At 45.8% G+C, this 14,063-nt stretch overlaps 1 protein-coding gene across 4 annotated transcripts in view; it reads right to left on the bottom strand.

The window, feature by feature from the left end:
- Window positions 1-14,063, bottom strand: part of Tnc (tenascin C) — a 91,631-nt gene that overhangs the window by 47,402 nt on the left and 30,166 nt on the right. For 3 of the 4 annotated variants that reach the window (XM_047524832.1, XM_047524833.1, XM_047524834.1), the window contains exons 6-11: window positions 13,378-13,534; window positions 10,205-10,474; window positions 9,269-9,454; window positions 8,910-8,999; window positions 7,463-7,726; window positions 359-631 (exon numbers count right to left, since the gene is read on the bottom strand). In XM_047524832.1, the coding sequence (XP_047380788.1) occupies window positions 359-631; window positions 7,463-7,726; window positions 8,910-8,999; window positions 9,269-9,454; window positions 10,205-10,474; window positions 13,378-13,534 (1,240 nt within the window). The remainder of the gene's footprint in view (window positions 1-358; window positions 632-7,462; window positions 7,727-8,909; window positions 9,000-9,268; window positions 9,455-10,204; window positions 10,475-13,377; window positions 13,535-14,063) is intronic. The other variant, XM_047524835.1, reaches the window with a different exon arrangement.

Below are 14,063 nucleotides of genomic sequence, written 5' to 3'. Positions count from 1 at the left end.
GGGAGAGATATGGGAACATTTGTTGAACATCAGATGAAGGGATTAATTTATGACTTTTTTCCTTTTACATACAGTATTTTAGCTTCCTTGCCATCCCCTTCCTGAGGCCACAGGGTGAGTCCCACACAAGAGGCTCTGTATAGTTTCAAAAGGGGTTGGCCATGTGACATGATGGTTAAGGTGGCCTTGGAGTCGTGTGACCTGATGGCCTGGCTGTCCATTATTGGACTCTATGGCACTAAAACCTATGGCAAAATATGTCCATTCCAAAGCTAGATTATCTGTCTGATTATCCCTGGCAGTTTCCTGTTGGGAAAAAAAAAAAAAAAAAAGCTGTGGTTAAAAAGGTAGGAAGTACCTGTGAAGGCCTCGGCAGAGAGCACTGGTGTTCTGTGGCCCCGGATCACCCCGAACATGGAGACTCTGTAAGGGGTGGCAGCCTTGAGGCCAGGGATGTCCACAGCCCGGAGGCTGCCGGACACCGTGAGGTTCTGAGCAGTCTCCACCTTGTTGGCCTCCTGCACCTGAATGACAAAGTACTCATAGGCCTGGTCAGCTGCTGTCCAGTTGAGTTTGAGGCCATCCCAGCTGGCCTCAGTCACCGTGAGATTTTCCAGTCCAGGGACTTGTTCTGAATAATGGACAGAGATGGGGTCAGTTAAACTATTCCTCATAATGCTTTTCTAGTAAGGACCAGAAATGCCAGACCCACTGCCAAAGTTGCGAGGTCCTCGGAGTCCAGGTGCAGGGTTTTGCCCAGGGCATCACGTAGCTGTGCTGTCTCCAGTAAAATCCCAAGAGAACAATCAATACAATGCTTGTTCTGCCTTCGTGCATATTTGGGTTTGGGTTTGGGAAATGTATTTTCCTATTGACCAGTGTCCTGAAGACTCAGGAAACTATTCGCCTGTCTTAGTGATGCTTCACTGTTACTCTGGAACATATCTCATTACAGGGAGGTGGCCCTCAGCTGACCTTGGGGGCTTGGTCTAGCCTTCTGTACCTTGAGACAATTGAGATAATTGACTGCTCTTAGATCCCCATGGGGTTGTTTCTGTTTGTTTGTTTGTTTTTTGGGGTTTATTTTTTTTTTATGCTGCCTCCATTTCCCCTAGAAAGTCTGTTGGAGTTCATATCTTGCCAGTTTCTAGGGTTCAAATAAGCTTCCTCAGTGAAGGCAAGAGATCAATGAACACAGTACTAGTGAGGCTGGACTGAGAACGGTTTGAAAAAAATGGTCCCTTATTAGAAATGGTTCCTTTGAAAAATGGTCCCTTATTAGAAAGACAGACTGAAGTCCTGAGAGAAATGGAAATTCAGCAAAAGCCCACTTGTCTGAGTCTGCCTTAAAGGGGATCATATGCCTGAGGCTGAGCTGAGATAGATTCCATGTGACCTAGGAACAACAGGTTTTTCTGGAAAAGGATCCTGTAAACAATAGATTAGGAGCTGGATTTACTCATTCAAAAGAACAAATAGCTTATGTACTTATGCCTCACATCGCTAATTTCAAATGAGCCCTACATGTCCACAACAGCCGTCTTTCAACTTGAAAACATTAGCATATAATTTGAACAAGGACATCCTTTCAGAGGGGAAAATAGGCCTTTTCTAGAATCTGTTTAATTCAGACTTTTCCAAATTCTGGAGAACATTCTTAATTATTTCATACTGGCAAAGCTTATCATCCTTCAGCTTTCTTCTTCTTTAGAATTTACTTTGACCCAGCACATAGGTACACAAACCACGACCTGAGGGGCCACATCTGGCCTGCTGGCTCGTGTGGCAGTTGGCAAGTGACATCAGTTTTTACATTTTTGAATGGCTGACAAAAATTCCAAACAAGAATGATATTTCCTGATGCATGAAAATCAAGTGAAATTCAAATTTTGGTGTCGTAAACTAAGTTCCACTGGAACAAAGTCACACTTGTTCACTTAAACACGAACGATGGCTGCTTTTGTGCCACAATGGCACAGTGGAGCCGTCACGACAAATTTCCTGGCTTAAAAAATCTAAAATATTTACCATCTGGCTTCACACAGAAAACATGTGTGATACCTGATCTTGAACTACAGTTCATGGATACCTCCTTTAACTGATATTCATATCCTGGTGCTTATGCCCAAGGCTTTATAACAGTCCTTAACTACTCAGACACTGTCTCCATGAGAAGCAAAGGACCCCAAACTCAAGGTGATGGGTGTAGATTTGGGGAAAGAAAGGAGAATCAGCTATCCTTAAGCACACAGGCCCTTGTGAGACCAGAAATGGCACCTACAGATAGGATTACATGCTTGACCTTGGGAATTAACCATGACTAGACTCCAGAGCATGTTGCCCTCAAATATGCCAGCAGTCCTCATGCATAAAGAGATCCAGGACAAAAACAAATCTAAGCAAAATTAAACTGGATCCTGTGGCTCTTAAAATCCCCTTTTTAGCTGGCTCTCCTGCATTTCAAAAGCATTCTCAGAAACTCATCTGACATCGATCATTTATATTTTCGTGTAAATGAAGACACTAAACTTTCCTCTCCAGGAATCTGTATTTTAAGCCTAATCTCTAATATGACATAAAACATTCTTTTATTCTCATGATAAAAATGTCAGATTCCAGATTACAAAGGATGTGGGGAGAGGTCCGTGACTAGGGGAGGGAGGAGGAGATTACTGACCACATGTTAAGCTGTTATAGCAGAGACGGATGGAAATGGAAGAGAGTCGGAGAGTAGGCAGTGTGTCCTCCTGAGGAGGATCACCTCATCTCTCTGGGACATTTGGGTATGTCCCTGACGCTTTCATACAATGACCCCCACATCCTCCTTCATCAGCATATCCAGTCGAGACAGTAATGTTCACATAACTCCCTGTCAATCAGTAAATAGCAATAGCATGGTGATGATGATCTTCTGCCAGATTTTTTGGCTATTCCTCCATTTTGGGGGGCAGGGAAACTGAGAAGGAGCCGTGGTTTTTCACTTGAGAGGAGTGTGTGGCCGCTTTAGCGGCGGATGCTGCTGGTAGCTGCCCAGAACCCTCCACTGGGCAAATGCCAGTCAGATAAGTAAAAGGGCCAGCTTTGTGAATAAGATAAGTAGACAAATGGAGGAGACAGGAACAGGAGTTACGAAGGGAGGGAACACCATGAAAGAAAGCAGAGCAGACGGAGCGGAGGTGGACACCAGGAGGCTCCAGGTCAGCGCTGAGTCCACATTTCCACAGCTCGCGACAGCCTTGTGAGCTTCCTGCCCCCAGAAGCCAAGTGTTTCCATTGTACAGTTCCACACTGACTTTCTTGGCATTTCTCGATGAAAAGGCTGTTGTCTTTTTCTTAACAGCTGTGCACTGGAATCTACCCTCTGAACAATGTCAGTGGGCCTGGGAAATCAGAATTTCGAAATCTCATGTCTGTGCTGGTGGTGGGCTGAGCAGCTGGCCCTGAGGAATTCCTGGCTGTGTCAACTTCACATCTTGAGATTCCCACCCTCCTGGAGAAGGTAACAACCAAGTCGCTGGCTTGATGAGACACCCGCTTTAGAAGTTCACCTAGGAGATAAAGAACGATTCTCCCATAGGTTGGTGGCATCTCAGCCAGAGGACCCCAAAGGTATGTTAAATGGCACCAATGCTTTTATACAATGACCATATCCTGTTTCATCTGCTCATCCAATTGAGTAATCTTCCTTGTAGAAATAATTGAAATAAAAGGCCTTGGTTGCCTTAAAACTTCTTGGTGAGTCGCCATATTTGTCAAGAACAAAGTCCAAGCACTTAGCATAATATGCACAGCCCTCTGCAGATGGCCCTTGATGACCACTCCACCCTTGTACCCTGCTACTCTCCAGCTCCATCACGCAGCAGGACCACACAGCTTGTGGCTCACGGGGGTGCACTTTCTTGTGCTCTGAGTCTATCGGCTGCTGCTCTCTGTTGGAAATGCCATTGTTCCCCCCTCCATGAGCCCAGCTTCCTTTCCATTTTGAGGATCCATGGCATCTTCTAAAACCTCTCCGCTCCCTTTCCTTAGGTATGTGATGAGTTCCTGCTTCCGTCCTCCTGTGGCTCCCATGTGTCTCTCTATGACAGGTGAGTGACATTTTCATGTTTTGATTTGACTCTTGGTCTTTCTCATGACACTGTGCATCATGTCTTCAGGGGAGGGGCTGCACAGCTGTGTTCTGTGCACAGCTGGACTCAGAGTATGGGTGAAATAAACAGTGGTTGGCAAGGTAAATATTTGAATAAACTTCAGTTTGCTTCACAAGACAATCAAAATGGCAAATCAAGAATAGAATAGTCTCTAGCACCAGTAGCTGTGGTTAAAAGCAAAAGTCCACCTTTCTTATTTCAAAATCTATGGGAGTATCACTGTTGAGTCTTAAGTCGCCATGGAAACATGCTTCCTTGTCTTTGGGCTTCTACCTATTGTCTCTGCCTCATGCGCTACTGCTCCCCTTGGCTCAGCACATCCATGGCCTTGGCCCTAAGCTGGGTTGAGCTGAGTGTATCAGAACACCACTGCAGAATGGCAGAGGAGAGGAGAGGACCAGAGAGGAGGAGAGGCGACCTGGAGAGAAGGCATGGCCCACTGATTTTCTTCAGTGCCAACAGGAAGACTATCTTTCGTCCTCCCTCTCTTCTTTCCTTTCTTCTTCTTTATAAATCAGATTAAGACAAATTAAAGGGGAATGACTTCCTTTTCCTTCCCCTGGATTCTTAGGGGAGATACTGAAGTTAATGCCGAGGTAGAACAAAAAGACCAGAGGTTTCTTTGGAAATGCCAACTCCGGAGCAGCTGGGGCTGTACACATGCTCAGGAAGCTCCTACCACACGCATCGCTGTGTTGAAGGCCCTGGGAGCACAGCAGTGGTAAGGGGGCAGTCCTTCCATTCTGGAAAGTGGAGGTCGTCAGACACTATACTGACCACTGCTGAGGCAGAGAAGTGTCAGGGACTAAGGAGCAGCGTGGGGGCAGATCAGGAGGAAGTATGGGAGTTCTCCTAGGGATGACATCTGAGCTGACTGGGGCAGGGGAGAACACCGCGCGTAGGTCTGGGAGAAGTGTGGCATCCAGGGAGCAAGGACAGCACGTACAGATGGAGGTGGCAGTGGGTGTTCTCCTGGCGCCTGGCTGAGGTCTAGATGCTGAGCTCCTGAGTGCACAGGTCTGCCTGCTTTGGTCAAGTGGCCGGAGAACTTAGCACAGAGTGTGGCTATCGGATTTCACGGGCTTAGTGAAGGCAAGAGATTCTGAAAGAACTCAGGAGAGGAAAGCCACATCTGCTCTACTTGTAATGAAGTAAAATTGTTCGGTGGAGAAAGCCATGGGGAAAACGTTCTGTAGACAATGGGGAAGATCCAACAAAAAGAGACTTGGCACATTTTTTCCTGTGATGAAGAATGTCTTTGAATACACACTGTGATTTCTTTGAAGTAGAACGAAGGAGGTGTGGTGTGGGAAATGAAATGGCTGAGGCTTCGGGATGTCAACACCGGTGTTCCTTCAGAGAAGGGAATTCCCCACCTGGGGTTCATTGGAGAGGCTTTGTCTCCCCGAGCTGCTGAGGCTGGGGCTCCCCCATTGCAGAACAGAGGGAGCGTGGCTGTGACCCAAAGGTACGGGGGCTGAGTATCACAGGAACCGCTCTGTGATACAGCATTGGTCAAACTCAGGAGAAAGTTGAGAGGGAGAGGAGAGGGGGGAGCAAAGAGAAATTTCTAATTTCTTATATTTTAGATTCATTACTATCCCTTGATATCTTATAACAAGCTGAAATATTCAAAACTCTTCTATAGATTTATTTCTTTTTGATTTGCTCCTGCCCCTCCCCCATACTTGATAAAACTACCCCTGCAGAGTGTCTGCCACAGTCACCTCCCAGCTGAGTGGAAGCAGCCCCTGCAGTCAAGAGAACTGGCCATCTGGGCTCACTTTACACTCTGGCAGAGAATGTCCTTTGTTTACAAACCCCTCTCCTTCCCATACAAACAACCATGATGTTAAGTGTACAGTATGTTCCCACATGAGGCTACCTTTCTGGCTGTCACTCAGAGGTAAGAATGGTCAATGGCTTTTGGGGATTGGTGATTTTTCCAGAAAGACTCATCTGGGAGGCAACCCTGCTTTGGAGTTTGGGTTCTCTTGGTCATGCTGCCCAGCACACACATGTGATGACTGTATCGCAGCAGCTATATTGTGACATTGAGAATAGGAGCCAAGGACTAAGAATGGTGGAACAGAGAGGCAGAAGAGGCCGGAGTCCCTGACAAGTGGAAACTACTACGCTGTCTCCAAACCACCCTGCTCCAGCTTTGTTTGATGAGAGATTTTCCTCTCTCAACTTTTATTTTGCTTAAGTGACTGTTACTTGGGGAGTTCAGTTGAACATATTTATAAAAGACCAAGACGCTTCAAGGCACTGCCCAATGCTGCCATGGCACTCCTCTTCTGGTTATGGAGGAGCTGGGGCAACCCCTCTGCCAGGACACCTCTACTACCTGTTCCTGATTCCTTCCCTAATGTAGCTCTGAATCCTGGGTCTTCCCTGAGGACTGTGAGCAGGAGACATAGGTCAACGTAGCAGGGTGACGATGTGACCCCCCGCTCCTCAGGCATCAGCACAGTCCGGTGTGTGCAGGTGAACCTCAATACACACTTATCACGGAAACTGAAAGTTAGGACGGTGACTTGCTCGACCTGAAGAAGTAACATTTTCCACCCACAGTTGAATACTTAGTGGCCGAAATTGCATGTGTTAGGTATCATACACAAAGAACGATTTTTCTTTTCTTCTGATTCTCTTCACCTTAGCCACTGAGAAAATGTGGCCGCAGGTTTAGTAATTAGGACTGAAGGGGCTAAAAGGGGCATTGAAGGTCAGGACTCAGCTGTCATCATGGATAGAACAGGTTAGCCTCTAAATGACTAAGAGAAAAGAGAAAACGAGAAAGATGCTGAGGGAGGAGCGAAGGACCATTTGCAACTCTTCAGGGGCAACCTGAGAGAAAAGCAAAAGACCTGGAATAAATACAGGTTATGGAAAACAACCCCAAATAATTGCCAACATCTTGGTCATCTTTAGAAAAAAAAAAAAAAAGCAAAGTAAATTAATTGCTGGGCTAAAGAAGAGAAATCAACAATTTAAGAGTTTCTGCGAAACACCACCTAATTTTAAAAAAGAAAACAAGTAAAAATAAGCCGAATACAGCCCCTGTCACTTTGAGCCTCCTGGGAAGAAATGTTTAAAAACCACGTTTGTCTCTCTAGGGGACTTTGCTGAAATAGTGGATGAGAGGAAAGTTAATACTTGGGACAGACCAGCAGGCAGCTCTGTGGAGGCAGCATCTGGAGGCTTTTTGGGTGGAGGAAGTCTGCATTGCTCACATAAGGACAACCTTACTGAAGGGGTTGGCAAAGCTCAGCTTTGGCAGAGGGCTCTGTGGGGCCCGGGTGACTTACCGGTGGATGCTTTGGCACGTGCGGGCTTGCTCCTATGTCTGCCCTTCTCGGCCGTTAGGAGGACGGTGTATTCCTGGCCTGGTTCCAGGCCTCTGAGGACATAGGAGGTGGTATCTCTTGGAAGTTGGGCCTCTGCTGACTGGCCGGTGGGAAGGCTGTAATTGAGGCGGTAGCGGTCAAACTTGGCCAATGGTGTCCTCCAGACCAGGGTCAGGCTGCTGTCCGTTGTGTCAGAAACTTGAAGGTCCTTGGGTGCATCAATTTCTGGGAGAAAAGCAGAGAGATGGATACTCTAAAGGCTGGGAGGCACAGCTGCTTCCTGAGCTGGAATCTGGAGTCAGCCCCAGAGACTGTGTGCCTCTGAGTTTTGGTTTCTAGGTTTGCAAATTGTTCTGGTTATGTGTTACTTTGTGGCTTATTTGGAAGATTAATAACGATGTCATGGTATACTATTCCACAGTGTCACTCAGGTGGAAGCACTTCAAAGGATGGACTATTGATACAGGAGACAATTTAGATGAATCTCAAAAGGATGGTGCTGAAGGAGAAAAGTCAGTGTCAAAGGACACATACTATTTTGTTATGGACTGTGTATTTGTCGCCCACATTCTTATGTTGAAACTTCATCTCCAGTGTGACGGTCTTTGGATGTGGGGCCTCATGAATAGGATTAGTGGCCTTATAAAAAAGACTCCAGAGAGATTCCTCGTCTCCTCTGGAATATGAGCACACAGGGAAAAGACAGACCTTTCTATGAGCTAGAGAGAGTCCTCACTAGATGCTGAACATGTCGGTGACTTGATCTTTCACCTTTTAACTTCCAGGCTGAGAAGTGAGTCCCTCCTGTTTATAAGCCACCTAGTCCAGGCATTTTTGTCATAGAATCCTGAATGAACTAATACACATAGGATGCCATTTATGTGGAATTCTTGAAATGGCAAAATTTTAGAGATGAACATCAGGGAATACCTAGGACTAGGCAGAAGGGGAAGTGGCTGTGGCCATAAAGGGTAGCATGTGGGATCCCTGGGATGGGACTATTACACTGGAGCCATAGGATGGTCCTGAACTTATGACCCTGCCAATTATATTCTGCTTGTTGGAGGTTACTTTCTAAGATGTTAAGAGCAAACTCCCCAGGTGTGTTTTAAGTAGGGAATGACATTACAAAGTAGAATTGATTCTCAACTTATAAATGTAGATTTCTTATAATGTTTGGTTCCAATTTTTCTTTAAAAACTCCCCTCATCCCCTTATTGTACAAAGAGCAGTGTCCACATCATTGGTTGGGCAAACAAAGTGTTTGAACGTAACGCCTGGGCTAGTGGTCGGGGGCCCTTTCTCCTTGGGACTTCTATGTTTTGTTAAGTAGGCTTCTGCCTCATTGGTCCTGTCCTGTCTGCTCAGCACCAGCTCAGTGGTGGTGGGAATCCCAGGTGCCCCTCACCTGTGGCTGCATTGATGGTTGCTGGATCGCTCTCTTTGTCCTGCTTCACAGCGGAAACTCCAATTCCATATTCAGTTCCCGGCCTCAGACCTAAGAGAGAATGTGAACCCTGAGATTCAGCCTAGAACTAGAAAAACTGTTCCAGGATAAAAAAAAAGAGAAAACAGAAAAAAGAAAAAGGAAACAGAAAAAAGATCCTGAACTGGTCCCTAGACATGGATTTCTCAGTGCGATGTGTACAAATGAACTTGTTGAAGTTCAAGGGAGAGGAATTTCTGAGACCCTCTGGAGGGATGCGAAATGGGGACAAGTGGGAGCAAGTGACTGTCCTTCCAGGGCCCTGGGGATGCAGAGCTCACCAGTGAGTGTGGTTTTCGTTGTGGCCTGTTGACTCTTTGGAACATCGACCTCGGCGTGGTCACCACCAGAGATGGGTGCATACTTAATTCTGTAGCTGTCGATGGCCGACTTGACATTTCTCCATTCCAAGGTGATGCTGCTGTCAGTCTGGGAGACACGCCGGAGATTCCTGGGAGCATCCAGACCTGTGTGGGAGAAGAAGGAACATTTGCATTGGAAACTCCAGGGACCAGGAGAGCAGGAGTCTGACAGTTCAAGTTGAGATACAAAAGGCTCCTGCCCCTGGGGGAGAGACGACAAAACTGCCCCCAGTCCCCGGGTCTTGATCAGCTGATACACAAATCTGAACAAATGCTACCGATTTGGCACCTTTTCCCATGATTGACCTTCATGATATTTTAATAATGTTCATTTTTCTCAGACTTTGTTCTTAAAGAACACTACAAAAACTTACAAGTAAGATCACGAGTTTAAGAACTGGTTTGTTGTACTTTGTCACTGTGTTTCTAACAGCTAATACAGTGCTGAGCTCTGACAAAACATTTATGAATAAACAACTGACGTTTTGGCACTTTTAAACTAATACCACAGGCTGAGACTTGAGGGGCTTCTTTGTTGTTCGTGTTTTCTATATAATGCATGTTATTTCTAAAATGCTTATTTAAATTGTATTTTAAAATTTGTCTGTGACTATTGAACCAACATCTTCTATGTATACGAAAAAGAAAAACTTTGGAAGGTTATTTGGAATTTTTTTCTCTGAAAATTAATTGCTACAATAGCCTAAAATGAATGTAAAGAAGTAAAATCCCCTCTGTACTTCTCTTAGTGGAAAATCCCCTCTGTACTTCTCTTAGCGAGGACACCCCATCGTGATTGGGACAGAAATCCTGCCATCTTTCCTTGCCCTACCGTTACAGAGGAAGGTCCGTTACCTGTGGTGAAGGTCTCTGTGGCCGGGTTGCTGGACATCTCACCCCTGCGGGAGATGAGGGACACCTCGTACTCGGTGTCGGGCTTCAGGTTCCCAATGGAGTACTGATTCTCGTCGTGCGTGAGGTCGACGGTGGTGCGGTCACCGGGCGCATCTTTGATGCCGTAGGAGAGCTCAAGGCCATCGATCTCAGCCAGGGGCTTGAACCAGGTGACCAGAGCTGTGGTGTCAGTGACATCTTTCACCTCCATCTGGCTGGGGGCATCCAGGCCTGTGAGAGGCAGAGGAGGAAGAGTTTCAGAGATGAAGGCCAGTCCCAGGGGCTGAGCAGGGAGGGTCACTGCAGCCCTCCAGACCCAGGGTAGACATTCAGGTATGTAGGGACCACTTGCTTTCCCTTTTCTTGTGGAGCCTCAGCATCCTGTCTGATGAGCTATGAGTGGAGACACGCTAGCTACCTTAGGTTGTGTTTTTTCTTCAGTTAGTGAAGGGGACAGAGCCTGGGAAGCTTCTGGCACAGGGCCTGGCAGGCGACAGTCACATGAGCAGTACCCTTTCCTTGGTTGGTACCATCATCATCATCATTACTCTTCTCAGCAACTGAGTAAATTTGCTTATGGGATGTGTCCTTTGAACAAAGTGATCTAATTTTCTGGCAAGAAAGCCCCTGCTGTCTCAGTCCTGGACTCTCTTTGTATCCTCCTCCTGGCTTCCTGCTGCCCCATCCCTCCTGTGTCCTGTGCTCTGACAGCACAGCTGCTCAGTCTGGCTGCACCCCTTCCTGGCTGCACCCCCCCCGGCCTCTGCACATACTGTCCCTCTGTGTCCTCTAAGGTGACCCTTGCCTATCTAACATTCTCTGTTCATCCTTAGAAATCTCACCTACCTGTCACCTCCTAGCATGAATCCTCCCTGGTCCTGCTATAGCCAGGTAAACACAGCCCCCTCCCAGGGGCTGCTGTGGCCTTAAAGAGCTTTGCAATGTCACACTTTCCCCTTGTGTAGTAGCAGATTTCTCTGCACTTTGAATCAGTTTAGATGTGCTCATTCCCTCATTTATTCCTTCACCCAGGAATAAATCTTTGACCTTTCTGAGTCCCCAGTATTAGAGACAGGCACACACCAGGCATTTGGTAAATGTTTTTTTTTCCCTTCTTTTTTAAAACAGTTAAGTCTGTGTGTTCAGTATTGGTTGAATAAAAGGTATCGAGTAGAAGGCTTGAGGCTTCTGCAGAGAGTGAGCAAGAGGAATGATTCAGAGCTGCCTGGGAGGAGAGTTCAGTCTACTTTTGAAGACCAGGTGTTGAGATATCAGTCCCGGTCTGCTGATGACAAGTTGTGAGATGCACAATGACCACGACATTGCAAATTGACAGTCATGTACGCCCTAGCTTCCTTAGCACTCCTTTTACTAGAGCTTGGGATGTGGTCAGGGACACTGATATCCCCCTAGATTTGGATTCCTTCCTCAGTGAGAACTAACACTGCAACGTGCCAATCATGTTGCAAGCATGGGACTTTGTAATGCACGTCAGAATTCTCGGGACGACCTCACAAGGAGGACACTGAGCACCCATTTGCTAAATGTCAGATCTGAGGCTTAAGGAAATGAACTTTTCCAAAGTGATGGTGAATGTGTAGATGAGATTTAAACTCAGGGTGCACTGCATCCAAAGCCATGCCCTTTGCCCTTTCTATGATATTACCTCTTAAAAATATCCATGTCAAAAATAGCAATAAGAAAACCTCCATCTAAATGACAAAAGGAAGGAGCCAAACATGTTTTGCACTGACAGTTTAAGGTCCTTTGAATCTGGAAAAACTTTAGCTATATCAACAAAATGAACAGGTAAAGATCTGTCCTTCCATGTTGATATTTACAGTATTATGAAACTCCAGATGTTGGGTGTCTCTTCTTCAATAAGAAGAAAATAAAGCAGCCGATTCTCAAATTTTAGAAAAGGCCAATGAAAGAAATGTCTTTTGTGTTTTCAGGGTGTTTTCTCTACAGGGAATAAGCCCATTTGTTTGATCTTTTCCTTGCTGTTCTGGTGACCTAATGATTTCTTCCTGTTGGTACCTGCCTCCTACCTACCGCAGAGAGATGTGTCAGGATGATGGAACACACTTGCTTATGAAGGAGACGATCCTAGGAATTGGCTCTGAGCTCAGCAAAATGTGCAAACATTTAAATGCAAGATGTTCTTTCTTGTCATTAGTCAACAGTTTAACTTTTCCAACAACCCCCTGCCAAGAAGAGTCAATTCCCGAGAGCTGGCACATATGCTATCTTGAAAATAGTTAAGAGCTTTTCCTAAATGGCAATGCAAAATTATTTTCTTCTTTTTTAAAAAAATTGCTCCCTAATAGAACAACTCCAAATTTAGATTATTATTATTTTTTTCCCACCAAATGATCTAGGAGTGATCTAAATCTTATTCTACTCCAAGAAGTTCTGACAAATTAGGACTGAGTGAAATTTTACTTAGGTTTCAACATTCTGCACAAAACAGAGGCTATTTAATGTTAGTGGCCATGGGTTTAAAGTTCTAAAATTAACCCCGGCTTCAAATTAGTTGTGGCCATGATTGTATTAACTATGTAGTATTAGTTAGTGATTCAGCTTCTCCAAGCCTTAGTTTCTACTCTTGAAATAAATAGCATGAATATTTACCCTGGCTCTGTCATGGGACTCGGTGTTAGTATTAAATTAGATAATGTGGCAGTGGGTTTGCCATGATCTCAACTATTTATTTTTCTGCTCCTTTGCAATGGGACAGTGAAGCTCCTCTCATTAAGGAACAGGTCTGTTTTCCTACCCTTAAGCTCCATGGCCTTGAGGTTTGCTCTGACACAACTGATGTGGGACCAGCTCCAGGGGAGCAACCCAAGGATAAGCCCATGTGGAGCCCAAAGTCACCATCCTGGATGAGACCATCTTGGGCCAATCAGCCCCAGACCACAGGTGCATGAGTGAGCCCAGGTCAGGCCAGCTCAGCTGAGCCCGCCCCCTAGTTGAGGGGTCACCAGCAGAATTATTCTCAGACCACTACATGGGCCTTTTGTTAATCAGCAAAAGCTAAGCCATACAGGCGTGATGTAGGAGGGAGCTTTCTCAACCAGAAGGTTCCACGAGCCACAGTCAGCTGCTTGTGGGTCACAGGTGATACTCACGGGTGGTGGTCACTCTCTTCAGGCCGGGGCCCCGGGTATTGTTTTTCACGATGTGCAGCGAGATCTCATATTCTTGCCCAGGAGCTAGACCAGTTTGCCGGTACGAGGTCTCCGGCCTTCTCAGACTTTTGGTGATTTCTTCCTCATCTTCTTTATTCTGAAAGATAGGAACCCCTTGATAAGACTTAAAAGAGGTGCCAGCGTCTCACTGTATTTATCATTCCTCTTTTACTCTTCCCTCTATTAGACACCTCCTGTACATCAGATCCATGTCAGGTGCTGAGGATACAGAGGGGATAAAGCCATGTCTCAAGTTCATTTCTCCCACTTGTCAATCTCTCTACTCATCTGTTGACTTGTAAATCAAATGACAGAATATGAGAGGCAAAGGGATTCTAAAGCCACAAACAACCCTCCTCAGACAATCGGAGAGGCTGGCATCAGAGAAGTTGTGTGATTGTCTCATGGTTACACAGCTAGTTGGTAGCAGAGTCTGGGTTGAAATTCAGAAACAGTTCCCTGCCACTCCTGTACTGTTTGGTGGGTAAGGGCTGCTCTAATCTGATATAAGCCTGGAGGTGTTGTGCTGGAGAGTCTGGTTCTTCTTTTCTTTGGCTCTAGGTTGAGATTTTCAAGAAGGAACCTAGAGATGTCTTAACTTCTATTTGTCTAGGCTTTTAGCCTTA

This window comes from Sciurus carolinensis, chromosome 14, assembly GCF_902686445.1.
Source record: "Sciurus carolinensis chromosome 14, mSciCar1.2, whole genome shotgun sequence".
In the NCBI taxonomy this organism is placed as follows: Eukaryota; Metazoa; Chordata; class Mammalia; order Rodentia; family Sciuridae; genus Sciurus; species Sciurus carolinensis.
This window is presented reverse-complemented; position numbering and strand designations above follow the sequence as displayed.